The 23819-nt window shown below is 42.5% G+C and overlaps 1 protein-coding gene across 2 annotated transcripts; it reads left to right on the forward strand.

The window, feature by feature from the left end:
- The first annotated feature begins 3804 nt into the window (after positions 1-3804).
- Positions 3805-22047, forward strand: Sri (sorcin). 2 transcript variants are annotated; one of them, XM_028862389.2, is made up of 8 exons: positions 3805-3860; positions 11735-11818; positions 13542-13611; positions 17625-17668; positions 18542-18689; positions 18875-18988; positions 19773-19831; positions 21824-22047. In XM_028862389.2, the coding sequence occupies exons 1-8, from the start codon at positions 3855-3857 to the stop codon at positions 21848-21850; spliced, it is 552 nt and encodes a 183-aa protein (XP_028718222.1). In that variant the 5' UTR covers positions 3805-3854; the 3' UTR covers positions 21851-22047. The 2 variants fall into 2 exon arrangements, with proteins under 2 accessions (XP_028718222.1, XP_028718216.1); XM_028862383.2 differs by lacking the exon at positions 3805-3860 and adding an exon at positions 10749-10859.
- Positions 22048-23819: the final 1772 nt, after the last annotated feature.

Consider the following 23819-nt stretch of genomic DNA (forward strand, 5'->3'; position numbering starts at 1 on the left):
GCCCAAAGGCCAATCTGAAGGGGCGATTTTCTTCATTGAGGTTTCCTCTTCCAAATGACTCTAGCATGTGTCAAACTGACACAAAAGTAGCCAGCGCAGCTCTCAAAGCATTTCCTCTAAAATCAGGAGCAAGACTAGGATGCCCACTCTTCCCCCTCCTGTTTAGTGTAGTAGTTGAAGTCTTGGCTAGATCAAGTAAGACAAGGAAAGAAGATAAAGGAAATACAAATAGAAAAGGGTGAAGTCAAAGTATCCTTGTGATTCTATACATAAAAGACCTTGTGATTTGAATGAGAATGGACCCCATAGACTCATATATTTGCATGCTTAGTCTCCAGTTGATGAACTGTTTGGGGAGGATTAGGAGGTGTGACCCTGTTGGAGTAGGTATGCTCCTGTTGGAAGAAGTGTGCCACTGGAGGTGGGCTTTGAGGTTCAAAAGCCTATTTAAGGCAGAGTCTATCTATCTATCCACCTATCTATCCATCTATTTATCTGTCTATCTATCTATCTATCTATCTCTATCTATCTATCTATCTATCTGTCTGTCTGTCTATCCATCTATTAATCTGTTTATCTATCTCTGTCTGCTGTCTACAGGTCAGGATGTAAATCTCTCAGCTATTTCTCTAGCACTATGCCTGCCTTCATGCTACCAAATTCCCCACCATGATGATAATGGACTAAATCATTGAAACTGCAAACAAGCCTCCAATTAAATGCTTTCTTCTGTAAGAGTTGCTTTGATCGTGGTGTCTCTTCACAGTAATAGAACAGTAATGAAGTCAAACTCTAAAGACAGAAAACTTCTATAGCAGATAAATATATTCAGCAAAGTAGCAGAATCAGTAGCTTCACCATATGCAAACACCAAAACACACAGAGAAAGAAATCGTAAACAATACCATTTTCAATAGTCTCAAAGAAACATTGGAATAAATTCTTTATTAATGACTGATATGATAGGGTACACACCACTGTGAAAATTTTACACAATGAAAACTTAAAAACACTGAACAAAGAAATTGAAAAAGATTTCCAGAAGATGGAAAGTTCCCATGCTGAATTATTATTGTGAAAATGGCCATTCAATCAAAGCAACCTATAGATTCAACACAATCTCTATCAAAATAGTCCATAACAGATATCAAATACACAATTTAGAAATAAAAACATTACTTTTACTGTCAATATCATATAGTTAAATGACTTTTACATAGTATGTTTATTGCAAGTTTTTTTTTTAAATCTATAGATACCCTGTGCATGGTATTTAATCAGGATTTGCCTGTGGAGTCAGATCCCAATCCACCAACACTTTCCCATTAAATGTTTTGGGAAATTAATCTGATAAATGATTTACTCTTAAACTATCTCTCACCTTCAGAAAGTGATTTCATTAAATCAAAACTTATTTCTGCCTTAATTCTATTTATGGTGACAGTGTTCTCAAGCATTTTGCAAGGATTAGATGATTATGTGATTCTGTATTATTCCTACAAAAATCCCACAACTCATTAAATTTAGCTTCATATTTTAAACCTAAACTCAAATGACACTTTTTCATAGTGATAGGGTGGAAATAGTTTTTTCACAAAGCCAAGTCAAGGCTTTAATTAATTGAGACAATTCTAGAAGAATAAAATTCTGGAAGAATATTTCATTTGTTTGTGCAATATATACTAGAATGGCTGAAGGCACATAATTTAAACTTTAATGTACCATATCAACATTTTCTCCAATGTTTCTGCAATAAAGCAGTCTTTCATTGATAGTGGGAATAGATTTTCATAGTGTGTTCCAACCATTCAAAGTTCAAGCTACTACCAGTGTGTGATGATCTCAGAGTTGGGAATTAATATCCAATAGCATATGGTGGCATAGTCCAAATAGAGCAAAACTGTTCTCTATTATGCTGTGAGTACCTTGGTTTCCATTAAGTCACAAATTTTAACTTGCAGAGCTCCAGACCTTGACCCCAACATTGCCATGAATCCCATCACTTTCCTATCTACTTGACTGTGGGTGCTCTGGTGCTTTACACCTGTGACAATTGATGTATCAAACTCTTGACTCAGGTAAAACAGATGGAATATCAAACACTGCTCATGTTTCTTGAGTAAATTCTTATTCTGACTGCCCATTCCAGCCAGAATGCATCCAGTTAATAAGGAGCCACCCAGTATGTTTAAGGAAGAATATTAAGATAAAAATCAAGTGGTGTTTGCCAAAGTTGACTGTGGTCAGCACCTTGATGTAGCTTGGAGATACAGGGTAAACCAAGCCTCAAGCTGTTTTTAAATGAAATGATGATGAAGAGAGAATGCCTAGCCGGAAAGCAGTGAAAGCTCCAGCAGTTCATGTCGAGGAACAGAAAAGAGAACTTTAAGAACTTTAGAAATTTTAGAAGACACCTCTGCTCTCAGTCAAGGTAAGGGAAACTGTCGGAGACTTTGAGCAAAAGCATTCAGACAATTACAGACATTTAGAAAGGGTGGCCATGAGGCCTTCCTTTCTGTATTTGGAGGTATTTCAAAACCAGAAGGATACAGTACAGACAACAAAATGTACAAACCATCAGGGCGTTCTGTTGCAGATGAGATGTATGCAGGATCTCTGACAAATTTTGACCTACATAACAACTGGATCCAAGATGAATGTGTCCTCCTCATCTGAGAAATAACATCTGAAAACAGAGCAATTGAAGGGGCTACCTTTTCACAGGTTCTTCCTCTTCCCCCTTGACATTAGGTACAAAAAGTTTAGAAATATTTCATACTGAAGTAGCCCAGCAGCTAATAAGTGGGAAGAATCACAATAAACTTTTCACATGAAAACTGTGACAAATTTGGACATCCTCTTCTGCATTTACAGAACCTCATTGCATTGCTCTGTCATGGCCAATGACAGCATTGGGCAAATGTGTGTTTTGGGAGACTTTAAAGTGGTTTTAATTCCTGGAAATCTCAGGTAGCCCGAATGGCTTACATTCTTGGGAACTACACAGAGGAATCCATCATGCACCTGACCCCACTGATACAGCTCCAGGAGAGCGAGACCCAGGTGGAGCAAGGAGCCTTTCCGAAAGCTCCTTCCAAAAATGAACACTCAGCAAATACAGCGCAGCTTATTGAGAGAACAAGATGAGCTTTAAGAACTTGAAAAACAAATTGAATTCAAGCCTTTCAAACAGCAACAATGGTTTATATGATAGAAATGGTTAACCTATATTGTCATAATTCCATGCATATCTTTACTTGAATAAACTAACAGAAGGCTGGGGTTTTAAAAATTAACTTATGATACTGATCCAACTTAACCACAAGCTGGCAAAATCCCTGAGATTTGGCTCCCAGCAGCCAGTGGGAGCCAGATCACCTCCACGGCAATGCCCAGCACGGCAGTCTTCAGGAGGTTTTTGAAAAAGAGGTATTAATTCAAAAGGTGTATCTAATATCGATGCATTTGTGTGTGTGTGTGGTGTGTGTGTGTGTGTGTGTGTGTGTGTGTGTGTGTGAGAGAGAGAGAGAGAGAGAGAGAGAGAGAGAGAGAGAGAGAGAGAGAGAGAGAGGAGAGGAGAGAGAGGATACTGTTTCTGCTAGTGTCTGGTTATCTTGGCTAAGATCTTTCTTTTTGCCCCTGAAGCAAGTGTGTTTCATAAAAACCTTACTGGCTGCTCTGGGAAGTCTGAATGAACGTGGTTATTTATGGTTAGTTACTGATTGCCCAGGATCCAGAGGGAAACAGTTCATTGGCTGTTAAGGTTCAGACCTCTTGATTCTGCAGTTTGGTCAACCAGCAGGGACACATTCCTCTAAGAATCACCACTTCTTCCTGTAAGACCTCACTGCAAGATGCAGGTAAGTGAAAAATAGGAATTAGACATTAGACAGTTTCATACAACTCATGTTTCTAATTCTACTATCAGTATGAAAAAGTCCTTAGCACTTGTGATCCTATTGACTACTCTTTCTCAGGCTAAAAGTGTCTGCAAAGTTTATTTCTATACAGTGTTTTCTGAGTGCTCTAGAAGGTGGTTAAAATTTAAAGTGTAAAGCCTAAAATTAATAGTTATAGTGAAGAAAATTAAAATGAAAAAAATATATTTTCTCAACTTTGGAATTTCCACTGAGAAAAGTAGGAAAAGCTCAAAGAACCTTGAGCTGTGTAGCTCATCAGTTTCCAAGGAATTCAGTTTTCTCTTTTCACTTGAAAGTTGCCTTTTCATTTTAAAAGACAGAAACAGTACAGGGTCCTCCATAAACTAATAGTTCCAGCAAGTTAAATAAAGCAGGTACTAGTTAAAGTTGATGTGTCTAGCTCTTCTGGTAATATGTTTTAGATGGAGACAGACCCATTCTTTATAGAATCTTACTATCTGACAGTTTATTTTTCATGTATAATAATCTAGTATACAGGTAGCATTCAACTTTACCTTAACTGAAGCTTTGCTTGCCAAAATAGTAATGTCATCATTTCTGGATCAGGGTTAATCAACCAAGGTTCCTTGCCCAGCTTTAAGGAAAACAGGCAAGGACTTCTGGGAAATTTTTATATAAACTAAGAAATATCATACTTTTTTTAACTGCTGAGAATGGACACCGGTGCTTCCCACATGGTAGGCAAGCATTCTACTGTCGGTCTAAGAAGTATCTCATTCTTACTTTAAAAAGCCTCTCATTGCTAGGCCAACACAGTGTTACATGTGCGTGCGTGCGTGCATTACATGTGCATGTGCGTGTGCGTGTGCGTGTGCGTGTGCGTGTGTGTGTGTGTGTGTGTGTGTGTGTGTACATGTGATATCAGAGCTGACCACTTGCTATTGTAGGACTTGATTGCTTAAGCAGTCATGTTTGTGAGACTTCGCGAGTGCAGCTTCTCTGACATTTCTAGGAGACACAGTCTCACAGCACACCTCCTGTTCCTTTGGCTCTTACAATCTTCCTGGCCCCACTTTTGCAATGATTCCTGAACTGAGCAGGCTGTATTTATATATATATAGCAGAAAGTGTGTGTGTGTGATTCACGTGAAAGGGTGTGTGTACCACAGTCTATGCAGGGCAGTCAAGGCACAACTTTGTCGAGTTCTTTTTTATCTTTGCATGGGTTCCATAAATTGAACTCAGATCAACAGTCTGGACCAGCAAACACCTTCACCTCCTGAGCCATCTCCCTGGCCCATTCCCCAATCCTTAATCCAAGAGAATAGAAAATTCACAGAAAGAAGAGCAAACAGTGTGAGCATGAGAAAAGAATGAAATCCCTCAGTTGCTTTGTTAGTGTGATGGATGAGAGAGCAGGTCGCAGGGACTCAGTTTTTTCATTTTGTAAAGTGAGAATAATCTAATAATCTAACATAGGGGCATTTGTCACCTGCCACTGTGGGTTTTGTTTCATGCTAATGAAATGACTAGTTCACCCATCCTGGCTACTCCAGGCAAGTAAAGTGAACTTGCTTTCACTGAGATCCAGGGAAGACAACATATGTGAATGTGTTCCTACACTGCCCAACAAAGGAGTCACTGGTTAACAATGCTATTTAAATTAAAACTTTAGTTCCTTGCATCATGTTTAATAGCACACATGGTTAGTGTTTTCATTGTGGCAGAAAATTCTACTGAATAGCTATGGTAATAATGCATCATCCCTATAATGCTCTGGGAAGGCAGTATGTACTGCACACATAAACCCTAAACCTTCAGTGATGGATATTCCCATCCTGTGAACACAATTACATGACTGATTGAGCTCTGTTCTTGGCAATGAGAAAAATTCATCTTCTATTCACTAATATAACTGCTGTTCACATCCTTTCCCAAGAATCTTACAAGGGGGTGGGAGGCTGGTATTAATTTTTTCTGTTACTATAGAATATTCATTCCCACTCAAACTTGGAGATCTGAATTCTTCCATAACATCATAATGTGTGTTTTCTTTCTTTCATCCTCTGCCTCTTATTTTATTTTATTTTTTTAGTGTGTGTGGCGATCAAACCAGGACCTTGTGTTCACTATCCAAGTGCGCTAACACAGTCTCATATCCCTGCCCCTGGTAGAAGTCTTTAGATAACAAGTTGACTCATCTGGATTACAACTAGAAGAAAGTTGAGCCCTTAACCTGGCAAATGCATTGCTCCTTTCTTCCTGGTACATTAGACCTTGGATTGGGTCAACTGCAGGAAATAGTGAAACACCTGTGGTTGCCTGGCAACACAATTCCTTTCACCTTTATCTGAATGAGGAAGTTCTGCCTGGATGCTATTTAATGTTTAAGTTAACCTTTCTTTAGGGATTGGGTGTATCCATTACCTTTTGTCTTGAAAACATGTGCTGAGATGGGCTGATGAGGGAATATCAAAAAAGAATAGACTCCTCTCTGTGTTGGCTAGCTTTCCATCACTGTAACAAAACACCCAAGACAAACAACTTCCGAAGAAGAAAGGTCTATTTTGGCTCACAGCTAGTAGTCTCCTAGCCACATTGCTTTTTTGGCTGATAATGAGACACAACATCATAGTGAGGAGTGTGTTGTGAAGCAAACATCCTGGAGGACTAGGGAGACAAACAGAGAAAGTGGGGGAGGGGCAGGGTCTAATACCTTCTTCAGTGAGTAATATCCTTCCTCTCAGTTTCATCTGAAATGTTCCCCCACCCGCCACCTATTTGGTAACACTGCAGGCTGGAGATCAAACTTTTAACAAATGGCCTTTGGAGGCAAAGCCAAACAATGTCAGGGCTTCTACTGGGAAGGGCAAGATACTTATATTCAGCTAGTTCATCCCTTCAGGAGTATGGGCCTCTTCTTGGACTCTTTTTAAAATCCATGAAACACTGTGATTAGAGCAGATGATCACAAAAGTTTCTGTGGTTCTCAAAATAACTGATTTTTTTCTAGCTTTAAAATTGCAACAACTCTCTTTAGCCTCAGTTTGGCCCTCAGTCAGGATGACACGCCTGAGTAACTGCCTGCAGCCTTTCTGTAAGACTTAGTGTGTTCTTAAGACAAATGACAGTATTCTGGCTCCCTGGAGAAAGCCCTCTTCTGTATACATCCACAGCTTGGTGCTCTGTTGCTGACTTTCTTTACATGACTTGTGGATGGCAGTGTCCGTATCTAGGACTCACGGTTTGGACGTATTGAGTTATGAATGTGATCTTATTCCTCTGTGGAATTTATTTGATTCAAAATTAAAGGAGACAGAGAGGGGTGGGCTATCATCTTTCCATAGGTTCCTCTTAGGGATAAAATAAGTCTTCTGTTCACTATCTGGTCATTGATCTTGCCAAGGTAGACATGAAGATTTTGGGAGAAGTTTTTTTCCTGCCTCTAAAATTCTTTTTCTGTATTGCCCACTTTGTCCTAATAACCTGGAAAGCTCTGCCATAGGGAAAAAATAAGCATGGTTCAGTGTCTTTACAGTGTCTTTACAGTCTGCTTGTATTTTAAAACACTTAGGCTTTAAACTTTTATTGGGAGTCAAAATCTGGTAGGCAACCTTGGGAGCATTACTTGTTCCTCAGTCTATAAAACATAAGTACATCTCCTTTTGAAGGTACTGTGCTTTAGGTACAAAGCCACTAGGAAGCATCTAGCACGACACTCGTCACAGGACAAGAATGTGATGACGTTGCTTATTTCATTCCGTCGGTTAGCATTTCCGGCATCGTCTAGCCAGCCCCAGGGTCCCATGGACGCCATGAAAGAAAATCACACTTCAGTTTTGCAATGGTGATACTGAGGCTTTATTTTTCCATGAATTGTGTAGGTTCTATAACACTCAGGCTATGAATAAAAGGGCTTGTTTTGCATGTATAAACATTTAAAGGACAGCCTGGCATGTGGCCTTGTCATTCTGCATATGTTCTGACTATGACTACAGAGTATCACGGTCTCACGTGTTCCTTTTGACATCTTATTGACCAGTGGACAGATTCTGAAGGAGGTATTTTAATCACAGGCTCTTGGCCTGGGGGGTCACCATTCCTTAGGGTGACTCATCCATCACAACTTTAGCACATCATTGCTAAAGGCATGCTTCCTAGTGTTAAGCTTGCAGTGGTTTGTTGTGTTTTGCTAAACTGTTCTATTACCAATAAAAACTCGAGAATCAGATATTGGAGTAAAAACCTTATAGAGCAAAGACCAGCTGACCTTCCCTTTCTTACTGGAGACCAGCCAGCACCTCTTCTCTCCAAGTTCTTCCCTTCTCTTTCCTGTCAGGCTTCCCTATCCGTATTCCTGGCTTCTCTGTGGCTAATTGTGGTCAGTTAGTCACTGGCTCCGTCCCCTGATTCAAAGTTAACTTTATTAACACAGTCTAAGAGTGTGGCAGTGCAATCAAATATCCCACAACAGTGGTTTGCAAACTGTAGACAAATTTCTAAATGGTCTTATTAAATAAAAAAAAACATGGAGCCAAATATAGGGGTGAAAGCCTTAGAGAGATCAGGGAAATAGGGAGAGCCACCAGCCAACCTTACCTCACCAACTCTGTAGCTTTCAAATGTGAGCTACTTCCTGTCTAACCCATGCCTTTATTGCCTTACTGTTCTGCCCTCTCAATGGCTATCTTAGCCCAGCTACCTCACTTCCTTGTCACTGTCTGTCTGTACAGACCTCCAGGTCTCTATGGTTAGTACTGGGATTAAAGGTGTGTGTCACCACACTTGGCTCTGTTCCCCTGTACGGCCTTGAACACACAGAGACCCTGCCTGATAAGTGATCAGATTAAGGACACGTGCTGCCTGACTTTGTTTACTTAAAATGGCTGGCCTTTCCCCTGATCTCCAGGAAAGCTTTATTAAAGCACAAATCACCACATTTCAGCACAAATGAAATATCACCACAGCAAACTGCTGCCTGAGGGCCATATCTGGCTTGCCTCTTCTTGGGTACATCTAAAAGCTAAGGATGATATTTTCATCTTACATGACAGGAGAAAAATTGTTCTGACATTCAACAATTGTATTAAATTCAACTTTACGATTATGAATCAAGTTGTACTGGAATACAGCCACACTGTCAACTTATGCTCTATCCTCAGGTACTACTGGGTTATGAGAGCCAAGAAGTTGCTACTGGGAGCATGTGATGGGAAAATATTTTCCATCTGGACATTTTCTTCCCCCTGGGGCAGAGTCAGAGCACCTAGCGCCATAGCCCAGCTCTGAGTTCATTTCCTTCTTTTCCTTCGCTGACTTCTGTCAGCTCGTTTCTCAGTTGTGTAATAAAAGCACCTATCTCCTAGGATTTTATGAGGACAACACAAATAGGGAAAATGCTTTGAAGGTCGGGCAGTTGTTAACTACTTTCTTTATATATATTTATTTTGTCATTTTTTCCCTGAACCCCAAGCAGTAGGGGCTTATTAATTTGTTGGCAATCATTGTAAGAATTTCATTTACAGCACTCCATTAAAAGTCACTTCTGAAGGGAGAGTAAGAATCTAATGACTCCTAATGTAACAATTAGCGTAGTCACATGTCCATAAAATGAATCCTGCATTAGTTATCAACATTTTATTAGGGGTGCATTGTTTGTTTCTTTGTTTTCAGACTTAGCCCTGAAAGAGCTTAAACTCCAATGTGAGTTCAGCCCTGATTATTTAGCTGATAAAGTTCTAAAACACCGGACAAAAAACTCAAAATGTCTAATGTACCTGGACTGACTACCATGGTATTTGAAAACTAACTATCTCCAGGATCAGACACGATGGCTTTTTTTATGTGACAATAAGGATTGTTAGAATTTTCCTCACTTCTGTTTTTGGAGTTTATGGATCCAAAAGGAGGACTTGAGAGAAGTGTTGATGAGCCATCCAGTGGGTCAAGCCATGGTCTCACACTATGGTCAATCTTGTCCACTGAAGTGTTTCTCAAAATGTCAAAATGAGAAAGACAGCGGGAGGCCGACCACAAGTTCTGGGCTAGCCCGAGAGCGCGGTCCACAGAGGGAAAGGGTAAGAATGGACAACAGAAACCCACTGTCTAGTCCTCAACAGTCAAGGGCGAGCAAACGATTTTCTCTTGTTTCAGTTATACTAAAAAGTGGAGAAGAAAGCCATGTGAAAAAACATTTTCCGAACAATCCTTTCAGTAATGCTCCCCAGAAGAGTTGTTTCTATTTGAATCATCCAGAAAACACATCAGTTCGGTTTTCTACAAACGATCTGGGCGAGGCTGTCCTGCCCAGAAAATGCCCCCTTCTCCTACCCCACTCCACCCAGTTAGCACCAGCTACACCCAACTTAACAGTTGGCAAAGAAACACGCCACCCTCCTTACAGCTAACGGCCCCCTTGCAGAGCCCTGAAGTGTCACCGGGGTTTCAAAGGTGTTTTCCTGTTTTGATTTTAAAGTGTCTCCTTCTCCCATTGGAGTTGTTATTCAACCTCTTCCCTACAAAAGCGCACAGAGCTCTCATCCCACCCACCCAGTCCAACAATCGGTGTAAAATAACAAATGTACCACAAAATAGCACAGTAGGAAGAAGGAAGAAAAAGGAAAAAAAAAATCCCGGGGCGGTGCGTGGACGTCGGAATGTGCCACTAGGCGGGGAGGGTGGACGGGACCTGGTGTGAGCCGCGTCTGGGGCCCTGGGTCACCGCCCGCCCGAGGGCGTCGCGGTGGGCACTGGCACAGCACAGAGGGAATAGAGAGCGGGCGGTGCGCAGGGTGGCGCGGGGCGGCCAGGGATGGGTGGCGGCGGGCGCCGTCCCCCGTGGGGCGGCGTGGTGCGCTCCGGGGCGGCTCGGGGCGGCTCCGGGCGGGCGGAGCAGCAGACGTGCAGGGTGGAGGCGCAGTCTGCACCATGTCGTACCCCGGGCACCCTGGCGCCGGCGGCGGGTACTACCCAGGCGGGGTAAGTTCAAATTGCGGGTACCGCAGGGTACCGCAGCCTCTCTGCTCCCGGGGCGAGAGGGCGCCACGGACGCGCGCGCGGGAGGAGGCGCTGCGGGAGGATCCCCGGTCCAGGTGCTCCCTGCGCCCTCGCCTGGCCCCTCATGTCCGGCCTCCGCCCCACTTCATTCTTCTGCCCCCTGTCTTCCTAGGGGCTCTCACGGGCTAACGGGTGGGTGGGCAGCGACCCGGCAAGCCCCCTGGGTGATTCGGAAATGTGACGTGAGAGAGTGCAAGCTGTGTGTTCACTTCCTGCTCTCGAATGCCCCCAAAGCAACAACAGCCATCTTGATCTAGAATGGTCCTCTGGTCACTCTCTTGAAAAGAAAGTGACAGAGAGACCAAAAAGTCCGGAGAAATGAACTGGAGTCCTAGAGGAAGGCCACCACACAGGAATGTGCTGTCAGAGACAGGAGGACCCTAGTTGAGCTACAGCGGGGCCATCCTCCTTCCCAGGCCACACCTGTCAGCCCTGTACCAATTCCAGCCTTACCTAGTACTTGAAGAGCTTTTCAAACACCGTAAAAGCTGTTTAAAGCAACAGGAAAATAGTCCCAAGCCTTTCTGCTAAGTTGCTTGCTTCGCGTTAATAGAGATTTTAAGTAGCTTCGCGTATAGTGGCATCACTTTCGTGGAGACTTACTTTGGACCAAGTTGCCAGCTTTTAAGCGTCAATGGAGCAGGGTGGGTCACTACGCTGGAGTGTGTGAGATCATGGGGAGGGCGATCCTGAGAAGGGCAGACAGGCAGCAATTACCTCTGCTTTTTGCAAAAGTCTCACATGGTGCAGGAATAAACTGGATTCTGTTCTGATGCTTTTGCATTTCCTTTAAACAGTATGGAGGGGCTCCTGGAGGGCCTGCGTTCCCCGGACAAACTCAGGATCCGCTCTACGGTTACTTCGCTGCTGTGGCTGGACAGGTTAGCCCTTCCTTTTAATACTGAAGAACTGTTAACTATCTTTTTTTGTTATCGTGTAGTGCAGTGGCAGCTAAACGAACTTCGCTCTGGAAATGAGTCCCTTTGCCTGGGCATAAGAAGGAAAACGGAAAGGAAAACTAAAACATTCTTGTTTTAGTCCTGAACAGAGGTGGACAGAGAATACCTGTGTTCGTGCTAGATCAGGTCAAAACTAAACTTGTGATTGAACTAGGGGTTCGATTGAACCAAAGGGGGATTATAAATATACTTTGAAGATCTACAAAGTAGAAAGATGCCTTTAGAACTGTGTCATCAGGATAGACCAAGGGTTGCTTCCAGAGACGAAATTCAAAAGTTCTGAAAATAAAACCTCTGTTTGTCCAACCTAAAGACATGTGTTAGTAATTCTGTAGCCCGATTATAATAGACACTGACTTTCAGTTGAGTTTGACAATTAGTCATTTACCCACTTAGGTGGTAGAGAAGAACTGAAAAGAGCTTCCAAGCAGGAGAGTTGCTGTCTGTATTTGGAAGGGAACCTCTGTCCCTGATGTAGATGGTCTTGCCCTGCTGGCTTTTCTATGTCCTTATTAGGTATTATGGCCTGCTGACCCGGAGAAAGAATTCAGGTCAAGTGGTCACAAGTCCCAAGTCCCACTTCCTTCCCTTAGAGTTGTGTGACAGTCTGTGCCTGCTGTGAGGAAGGACACTTGCTCAGCTTGCAAGGTCACTCTGTGTTTGGTGAATGCACTGTTGACGTAATCCGTAATCCAGACGTGTCCAGAGGGGATGTGTAGTCCTGCTTATTCACCTTAGACTTGTTTAGCCACAAGAGCCAGAAAGAATGAAATCAAGATCTGTAAAAAAAAAAAAAAATGCTGCAGAATATGCTAAGGAAAACCCTCAGGCCACCTTAGAAAGTGGTACTCTAAGAAACACAGCTTTAAGAATTTGAATGGAAAATTGAGTAGAAGACTGGAAGACTTTCCTCTCGAGTATCTACTTAATCTGTTATTGATCTGTGTCTTTGAAACCACAAGACATAGCACACCTCAGGACTAGCATTCTTAGATTGCTGGTGTCTCTGGCATGTAAGTGACCCCACCTGCTTGGCTTTCAGCAGCTCTGGCCTCTATTCCACACATTCATCATTAATAATTTCAAATTATTGTTCCTCATTTATAACTTGATGGATCTCACCAACTTGGAGTTATGTGTTTTATTTAAGACTGTTTTGACCTCAGCCAATAAGAAGGTCCGGGAGCCTACCCTGTATCTTCTACATATAATTGTGCTCAGAAAACACTGTCTCCCAGTCAGACATTGATCCAAGAGCATCTTTCTCCTTAAACAAGACCTGTATTTACTGATGCCTGCTAGGTCTGCTGTACACTGTACACCCTACTCTCTGTCCCTCTCTTTCTGAAAAAGTGGTTGGGGCATATGTTTTGAAACAATTCCATAACTAATTGTATTTTAAAATGATTAGTTTTGATAGTTTCTTGGCTCAAACTGAGTGGAGACTATTTGCCATGACAAATATTTTCTCATCATCAAATTCTTTTCAGAATTATGGTAAAGAGAAGTGTGCCCAATTTTGAAAGGCATTCCTTTAACAAAATGCTAGAGAGAATCATTTTCCCTGTCCTTGTCACCTAAGGACTTGAAAGTACAGACCACCACCGTGATCCTCTTCCTGGTTTTTGTTTGTTTGTTTTACAAGGATGGGCAAATTGATGCTGATGAGCTACAGAGATGTCTAACACAGTCTGGCATTGCTGGAGGATACAAGCGTAAGTTCATGGTCTTAGAATCTTTCTAATAATACCCTTGTTCTCTGTACTTTAACTGTTAGCTGTGATTGTTCCTTTCAAGAAATCAAACTTTTCTGATCCACCACGCTGTTGTTTTTTAACTGTTTGTTAATTGAGCATAGTTCCCAGGTCACCAGTCTGCCAGACAGGTTAATAGATTTCTTGGATTTGGGTTCCCTGTGTACAGAACCATTCAAACCAGTGAGGCAGTTTGGGTGGCCTCTCTCACAGAGGACAAGTTAGGGTGCTGAAATGGAATCCGCCAGGTCAGGTATCGTTAATGATAAGTGCTAACATGTACCACTGACCATTTGCCAAGTGCTTATTCTGTCCTAACTCGGTGGCACTGAGAGAGTGGCTAGTCCCACAGTCTGATCTCTGGGCCCTGGGCTTGCTACTGCTGCCGGCTGTGACCTTCCCTGGGTCATTCCTTCCACCTGAGAAGACATGTTCACGCCGAGGACAGAGTACCCATCTGCTTCACCTCGTGCTAGCCCTCTGCTCCCTCCTCAGTTCTTTGCAGACGAGATATGCAGCACTATCATCCAGTACGTGTCCCACTTTCCTGCCTTTTCACTACTGTGCTCCAAGCAGCAAATAGAAACAAACATTGCAAATGTCCTGCATCCTAGCCCAGGCTTATCATTTTACACACTCTGCTTTTTTAAAAATCTAGGCTTGACCATGAGAAGTGTCTAGGACAAATAATAGTGACTTAGCTCAAGTGTGCTCCCTTCCAACTCCTTCCCATTTGTTAATTGAGTCATAACATCAAGTGACACCTTCACTTTGTAGTAAGCTGTAAGTTAAAATGTTCAAAGTAGACACTTGCAGTGGAACTTTTAGCTGTTTGAGGTCCTGTGTTCTCTAGATGGCCATCTTTAAAACGCTCAAGTTTCTGTCGTTACCATTTCTTGTGTGACTTGAGTTTCCTATTACTATTTCCTAGTTGGGAAATTAATTCAAGAGAGAAGAGCCTTTCAAGTTTCTGTCATTTTAATTGGGTCCTAAACAAGAGAAGCATTTTCTAGGTAAAGGGAACTGAGCAGTGGCTATTACACTTAAGTTGTTAATTTTTAACCTCAAGCACTTGAGGTAAACAAGGAAGATCTAATGGAGTTGACTGAATGAGGTATCTTATCCACCTACAGCCTTTCGGTAGAAGGGATGCATCAGATTTTAGAACAGACTACAGTGCACTGCACAATCTTAGAGAGCAGTTCCCTCAGGAGTTCTATTTTGAGGGCTGCTGAGATGCCTCAGCTAGTCTTTGCCTCCAAGACTGATGGCCCGAGTTCAAACCCTGCTTCTGCACCAACTCCGGAAAGCTGTCCTCTGACTCTCTCTGACTCTGACACACACCTCACACACTACACAAAGCAAATAAGTAAATGTAATAACGAATTTTAAAAATCTTACTTGAAGGTCATTTTGTAAAGGCCTTAGATCAATGCATTAGAAAAAGTCATTTCCTGAAACACAAGGACCCATGTAATCTAGTTAATTAGCTTAGTTCCCTCTAGTAGCCACCCAACTTCTGGGCTGCCAAGAGTTCTGCAGTACAGAAACCATACAGCCACCGATCTTCTTAGACCCAGATTCCAAGTCACAGCCCACAGACTTAGAGTGGATGGGGGTATGTGGGATACTCCAGACAAGAAGCAGTCATCTCGAGAGGGAGACTTGATGGAGGATGTTCCAGGCTCCACAAGAGAAACTCTGCTTTTCCTTTCCCTGAATTTGGTGGTTCCTCTGCAAGATGCTTGACAGAAACAGATGGAGTAGACTTCCTTCCTTTCCAGGCCTGGTGCCTTGTTTCTTCTGGATGAAAGGATACCTGAGGCATTGCGGTAGTGCAGACGGAAGCAGCAGCGGCAGGGGAAGTTGCCCCATGGATGCTTTTGAAATTATACTGAAAGATTCACATTTATAAAGCTGCTTCTGGGTGAAAAATACAGTGAGCAGAATTGAGCAAGACCTATCTGCCTTCCCTGAATTCATTGGACCTCTGTGCTCTAGCTTTATTTCACGTGTGTATCCTGGTACGCAGACCCTGCATCTGTCAATGTTGGTTGGCTGTTGGTGGAAAACCTTTAGAATAGAGAAATTAGCTGAGCATGGTAATCCGTGCCTACAGTCTGAGCACTTGGGAGGAGGAGGCAGGAGGAGCAAGACTTTAAGGTCATCATTTACACAGAGGTGAAAGCAGCCTGGGTCACATGAAACTCTCAAAAAAGCCAAATAAGTAAATTACATAAAATGAGGAAACCATGGCCCTGTAGCCGTATTGGTATTTGATTTAAAATATAGAACTTTTAAGTGTCAGTCAAATCCAAAATACCCTATTAAAAAATAATAATCCGGCCAGGCAGTGGTGGCGCACGCCTTTAATCCCAGCACTCGGGAGGCAGAGCCAGGCGGATCTCTGTGAGTTCGAGGCCAGCCTGGGCTACCAAGTGAGTCCCAGGAAAGGCGCAAAGCTACACAGAGAAACCCTGTCTTGAAAAATCAAAAAAAATAAAAAAATAAAATAATAATAATAATAATAATCCACATTTCCCCTTAGCCTTCCTGAAAGAGGCATACTTCTACACTAAACTACAGCTCTTGTCTAGGGGTAAGAATTCAGTCCATGTGACCATTTATCCCTTCAGCCAACCAGGCCATTTTTGATGGACAGTTATAGCTGGGTGTACAGAAACAGCTGCACCTGGTGAGATAAGTTCTGAGACTGAGATCAAACCCACAGGCACATGGTCAAGACAGGAGTGTGCCTGCACAACTGATACCTACGCTGGAGAAGAAATCAAAGTCCAGCACAATGATGCCATTTGGAGATGCTATATGCACATAATTCAGGCAGATAGAACAGTATGTATGCACATAATTCAGGCAGATAGAACAGTATATATGAAAGACCCAGAGGAAGCTTGGTTCAATTATGGAAGTGAGAATTTCCCTGTGAAGATCCTGCCTGGCTGTGGGTGAACTGGGGAAATTCATGAATGTCCTCACATGCAGGGGTTCTGACCTTTACTCTGAGACCTTACAGCATTCTGTATGTGAGAACACTGCTGCTCCAGCCATAAGGTAAAGACTACATTGAGAGTATAAAATAGTCTGCTTTAAAAGAAATAAAGCAATAGTTTATTCTGAGCCAAACATAAAGGACTGTGGTTCAAGAACATGGACTCAAGTTACCTTGAATGACATGTGCCACTGTGGAAGATGCCATGTGAACTTGTATCAAAGAATGAAAGGAAGTCGTGAATCAGGACCTTTGCCATTTCCAGTGGGAGACCTGGCACACTGACTACAGCAGAGTGAGGACCCATAGCTTTCAGTTGTCAGAACATTCGTGGCTATGGGATTGGTAGATGCTAGAGATCTGCAAAGCATAGTGATACACTTTAAGGAGTATTTCTATGAAGTAGGACATTGGGACAGATCCAAAAGCTAGGGTAATTGGCTATTAAAGACCCCAAGTAGTCCAAGGTAAGTCTAGCTTGTGAACTAGAGCATTCTATCTACACAATGTTCTGTTCAGCCAAGATTAGCAGTCTGCAGGACCTTAGTATTGCTACAGATTCTTCAGATCATTCCAGATCTTAGGGATTGGGGAGAGGCTTAGAATCAGGGATCGATGTTAAAGAGCCTATGGAGTCCTACAGCTTAAAGAAATGACTGAACTGAGTAACAGGGGGGCTGCCAGTTGATCCTGACTTTATTTACAAGGTGACGGCATACTGGGGGAGGTGGGTGGGGTTCCCACAGGTATCTATAATATGGGCAGATGCATGTAGTAAAATTTTTGAAAATGGGTTATGTTTGCAATACAGTCCGACAAAATTGGTGTAAGCCAAACACCACAAAATGGTGAGTGAGTAGCATGGAAAATGAGTAGCATGTTTTAAAATTCATAATTAATTTGAATGATTCCAGTGTAATATGAAATTTTGAAATTGTACTTATTCATATACTTTCTTTAACAGCTTTTAATCTGGAGACTTGTCGCCTTATGGTTTCAATGTTGGACGTATCCTTTATCTTGATGGTTGTCTAGAGTGTTTTTCCACAGCAAAAAAACCCATATTTTTCTAAAACAGTTCATCTCAGGGTGAGTAACAAGTGAATACAGAATAGCAAGTAACCACCAAAAGAGTTTGGTGAAATAACTAGCCGTTAAGATGTAATTTGGTGTGAAAATCAGGCAGGAAGTTTAGTAAACGGAAGGCTGGTTGTTCAAGATTGCACAAGAAGCCAGAGGTGTGGTGGCTCATGCCTGTAATCACAGCACTCAGGATGCAGAGGCAGGAGCATCACTATGAGTTTGAGGGCAGCGTGGGCTATACTGTGAGTTGGAACTGCAGAGATCCTTGCTCAAGAGAAACAGATGGGAGAGTGTGTGTCAGAGTTAGTGCAGTACGGCATCAAATGGACAGGAATGCCAGCCGTTGATAGTCTGTCTGTCAGTGTGTCACCCGTGGTACTTTCCACCTCAGCTCACTTTCTACAGGTGAAATCCTTGGGTCTGAGGGCTTAGCAAGGGATACCAGGACCCATGACCTGGAGCACCTAAGTAGTGCAGCCCAGTTCCAGTAAGAAAACTGCTGTTTGCTTGGCTCACAATGCCATACCATCAGGTTCAGAGCTTTAAAGCCACAAGCCATTTATTACATCATTTATCATTAATTCTTTTATATCATATCAGTAAGAATATAGAATAGGGTTTTGTTGTTGTTTTTTTTGGTTTGTTTGTTTGTTTGTTTGTTTGTTTTTTTTACAATGTGGGGTGTCTCTTTGCCATTTTAACAGAAAGACTATTGAATTCCCTTTACCCTTCTTCTTTCTCTTGTGAAATCATTAAAGATGTGAAATAAGATAGTTCTGGTCCTTGATTACAATCCAGAGAGATATGTCCGGCACCATGGGGTTCAATGAATTTAAAGAGCTCTGGGCTGTGCTGAATGGCTGGAGACAGCATTTCATCAGTTTTGACAGCGACAGGAGTGGAACAGTGGATCCCCAGGAACTCCAGAAGGCCCTGACCACAATGGGTTCGTATCACCAACTCCAGCTCTCCATTAACTGCTGAACGGGTTGGTGTTTCCCTAAAAGTGTGGGCTACTTGAAGACAAACATCTTTTTTAATGTTGTTGTTTTGGGTTTTTGTTGTTGTTGTTTTGTTTTGTTTTTACAAGCCTGCAACCTTTCCTTGCTGGGTGATTTTTCTGCCTTCCAGGATTCAGGTTGAACCCCCAAACTGTGAATTCAATTGCGAAGCGCTACAGCACCAGTGGGAAGATCACCTTCGATGACTACATCGCCTGCTGCGTCAAGCTGAGGGCTCTCACAGGTGTGAACCCTTTCAGGTTACCAGGAGCCTAGAAGGCCCTTTTTATGACATGTCTCATTTCTCCATGCCTTGGACTTCCATTCTGCCCAGTTTTTTATGGCTTTAGGGGTACGTTGGTAGACCCTTAACACAGCTATTAAGCAAACAGAGCATAATATGCTATCCAGAACTGTTTTAGGTGAATGAGTAATTAATTATAGTACATTTTATTAAAATGCTGCAGACATAACTGTCTATATTTTTAAGTGCTTTCGTTTGTAGTGCTGGAGTCACAGACTGCTCACATGCTATGTAAACACTGGACCGTGGTGCTATTCCACAGCCCACATTTGTACAGTTTCTATCACAGAGTGCACTTATGAGTAATTCTCTTCAACTGTGGAACGTTTGAAAAGAGTAAAAGTAACGTTAATCATTTTTGGTCAGCAGGGCTAAAATGAGTGGGGTATTTGGTCACAGCCCGTTTGTCATATTGGGGACTGTACCCCTCTGTGTCCTTGCTTGAGCAGCATGTATGTAACTACAGTGTCTAGAACCCGATGTGGTTTCTGGGAATTGAATTCAGGACCTCTGGAAGAGCAGCCAGTGCTCTTAACTTCTGAGCCATCTCTCCAGCCCTATATTAAATCTTTAATATTCCTGTAGGTGACTATTTTTCTTTGGCCTTATGTTGACTGGTTGTAGAATTTTAAGTGTTATTGAAGTTTGATCCCAGTGCTGAATAGTTAGCTGTTTTGAGTTTAGAGAAAACGTGAACACTACATTTTACTGTGTTGTTTTGCAGATAGCTTTCGAAGACGGGACTCTGCCCAACAAGGAATGGTGAATTTCTCATACGATGATGTAAGTCTCAGCAAGTAAGAGCTAAGTAGACCAAATACTGTACATAAATGGGATTCCTTTTGAAGTTAGCTGTTTAGAATATGGACATGGTGACTCAAGCATGCACTCAAGAGGCTGAGGCAGGTGGATTGCTGTGAGTTCAAGGCCAGCTTGAGCGATGCTTGTGAGACTCTGCCTCAAACAAACAAACAAATAGAAAATATAACAGGACATGGCGGCTCCTGGCTGTAATTCCAGCATTTCTGAGGAGGAGGCAGAAGGATGACTTCAACTTCAGGCCCGGCCTGTTGCTTTTATTGACTGGGTCATTGTAGAAGTAGATTTCCCTGGTTGCTCTGAGACTGAGTGAAGCAGGCATAATAATGATGCCTCTTTCAGGCTGGGATAATAGCTTGGTTGGCAGACAAACATGAAGACCCCCAGAACCCATGTGCAAAATGCTGTGTATGGCAGCACTCTAGTGTAATCCCAGTACTGGGGAGGTGCTTGCTGACCCTCCAGCCAAGCCTGCTTCGTGAGTTCTAGGCCAGGGAGAATCACTCTCAAAAGGTGGCTAGCACCTGAGGATAGCGTGACACTTGAGATTGACCTTCAGGCTCCACATTCATGTGCATCCCAACACACAAGCATGCAAACACACATACACCACATAACGATGTCGCCTCTTTCAAAGAGCTCTTGACAGGTTTCAGTCAGCTGTGTCTTGAGATATCTTGCAAATGCAGACATGTCTCTGCTCTCACCCTGTAGAAAACAAACATTACTGAGAGGTACCTTCTAGCTCTGCTTTGCATACCTGTGCTGTTCCTTGAGAATGTAAGGCTGGCACCAACTTAAATCACAATTTACAACAAGCCGTGTGTGGTGATAACCTGGGAGGGGAAAAAAGTACACACTGGCATCAGAGGAGACCACTAGAGAGGTTTCTACATGTCCAAATCTTTGGTTTCTTTTTCTCTCAAATAAGAATCATTGGCCGGGCGGGGGTAGTGCACGCCTTTAATCCCAGCACTTGGGAGGCAGAGGCAGGTGGATCTCTGAGTTTGAGGCCAACCTGGGCTACCAAGTGAGTGAGTTCCAGGAAAGGCGCAAAGCTACACAGAGAAACCCTGTCTTGAAAAAAAAAGAATCGTCGAGTTGGTTTAGCAGAATTGTTGTAGGATTTAGCACTGGGACTCCTTACCAGTGTTGGAGAATAAGCTTGGGCAGGGGTGGGGGAAGCAGGATCTGTGCAGTGGTTCTCAACCTGTGGGTCACGACCTCTTTCAGAAGTCTAACCTTTTCACAGGGGTCACATGTCAGATATCCCGCATATCAGATATTTACACTATGATTCATAACAGTAGCAACATTCCAGTTATGAAGTAGCAGTGAAAATGATTTTATAGGCAGAGATCACCACAACGTGAGGAACTGTACTAAAGGGTCACAGCGTTAGGAAGACTGAGAACCACTGGTCTAGTGGGTCTTGGGGGTCGTGACGGCCACGCACAGCAAATGCTGATGTTGCTAAATGGACATTTCTGAGTCGCTGGAGCAGGATCAGCTTTGCTCTCTGTGCTCTGCTTTGACGCTGATGGAGCAGGCTTTACAGGAAGATTGTGTTAAAGTTTCCTGCTAGAGTAGTAGGGGGAATCAGTTTGGAAGTCCTCACGTGATAGGACAGTGTAAACCTGTTATTTGTTCTCGTGGGCAAGTACTTTTGACTATGACTGTCCCTACACTGTTAAATATTATTTGGGGTTTCAATTCTTTATTTGGTGAAGTGATTCCTCCTTCCTATAAAGTGAGGAACTCATCGGACTTTACAATAGAAAGTCCCTACCAGGAAGACCCTTCCCACCCTACCGTTCATTTATGCATAACGTAGAAAGTTGGGATTTTTTTGTTCTCCTTGTTTACCCACAGTGCCAAGGACTAAAATGGAAGGTGCCCACAGAGTGGCTATGGTATTTTGCAGTCTGTAGTGTAACACTGATTTTCTTCTTTAAGTTCATTCAGTGTGTCATGACTGTCTAAGTCACGAGGAGGCTGTCTGAATACACTCAACATTCCAGCTGGAGCCTGCCCCTGCTTCCTCCTGGCCTGCAGTGCTGTGTGTACATCTCCACCAACATCCCTGACAAGTGTCGAGTGGGATTATGGCTTTATATACAGCTGAAGCTTCATTTTTAATTTTGATAATAAATTCTTGAAGTTCAATAATGTAAGAACAAGTCTGTTGTACCAGTCAGAACCTCCTTGAGCCATTAACCATGCCTTATGTTCCTGTCTTTATATAAATTTAAGTATGCAAAATGTTGAAAGCATATATTTTCTCTCAACATATGAAATCTTATAGTCAGTCTTGGCTGTTATCCTTTCTTGCCCTGAGGAATGTGGTTAACATTTTTGTGTGGGGGTATTCTTATATAAGTGATGTAGATCCATGGGGTGCGAAACAAACCAGTGCCCATGGTGATCCACATACTAGAAAGAGTGTAAGCTTCAGGACTCACTGGGTTTGAAAACCTTATATGAGTGGACAGAGATATTGAATGACTACTGTCCACCTCTTTAAAAACCTGCAGATAATTTGAGTGGCAAAAATGCTGTCACCAAGTCCTTTTTTTTTGTCATCCATCCAAACTTTTGTTAACTATACTTAAAAAGTCTTGTATATTATAAGCTTAAAATTGTCAGAAAAAGACTAAAGGGAGATAAGAATATATTAGCTGCTTATTTTTTACCAGTGGGGTTTTAGATGTTTTTAATTTCCTTTATGTATTTCTATATCTCACACATTTTTATAATGTGTATGCTTCCATTTTAAAACCCGATGTCAAGGCTGGAGGGCCAGCCCAGCAGTTGAGAGCATGCACCACTCCTGGGGAGGACTCAAGTTCCCAGCACCCATGTTGGGTGGCTGAACTTCTGCCTCTGGCCCCCATAGGCACCTGCACTCCAATGCACATACCCCAAACAAATGGACGTGCACACACATAACTAAAAGTAATAACAGGATCATTTTTAAACATGTTTAAACATAATTTTAAAACCTTGTTGGCATCCATTTTTAAATGTCATGTGTTATGTCTTTGAACACACACAAGAAAGGAACTGAAATGAATGAATCAACTGTTAACCTGGCTTAGACCACCGGGAGTAGGATCTCCCTTCCTACTAAATTTTCAAGTGTTCTATAATCAGGTTTTACACACACACACACACACACACACTTTTTTTTCAAATGTCTAAATAATTGGCTTGCTGGCAATGCCTTGCTATGTATGTGGCTTGGTCATTTTATGTAAGGACATGACACTCAGTGTCGCCATCTTTGAACAGAACCCTTACCCCATGGGGTAGTTCTGAGCATGTGAAAGTACACTGATATAAGAGCATCTGTGGTGTTTGTTTCTTACTGTTTAGCTAAAAATGGTAACAGTCTTTTCTTGCTAGCAGTGCATCTGTCTTGTTTCAGGCACGGTGTGAACATGACCGCTCAAGTAAATGATTAACTATCAACTGGTGAAATAAACGTTTCATAAGCATCTCCAGCCTCATTTCACAAATGTATGCTCATAGTGTTAATGTGCATAGTCTATATATTTAGTCATTCCATGTTTACTGACCCTAACTTACTCTGTGTTTAGTTGCCCGTATGCTCAGGTTACATGGCAGAGTGTGAAGCCACCTGCTCTCTCTTATATGGCAAGTCTGGGCTTCCTTTTAGATGTTTCTTCTGTACTTCCACAAAGCTTTGCTTTAACCTGGGCCCGGGCTGCTCAGAAAAGGCCCAAGGGTGCTTAGAGGACAAGGAGGCTGACACTGTCCTATGAAGTCCTAATACTTGCTATTCGGTTTAAACCGACCACGATCTTTTGAGGAGAGTTTAAAGAAGTGACCATTTCCTAGGTGAGTAAAGCAATAAGGAAATTGACCCTTACCAACCCAAGGTGGTGACTCATATTTAAGCTGCCCTGTCATGTGAATAAACCCCAAGATG

This window comes from Peromyscus leucopus, chromosome 3 (genome assembly GCF_004664715.2).
Source record: "Peromyscus leucopus breed LL Stock chromosome 3, UCI_PerLeu_2.1, whole genome shotgun sequence".
Taxonomy (NCBI): domain Eukaryota; kingdom Metazoa; phylum Chordata; class Mammalia; order Rodentia; family Cricetidae; genus Peromyscus; species Peromyscus leucopus.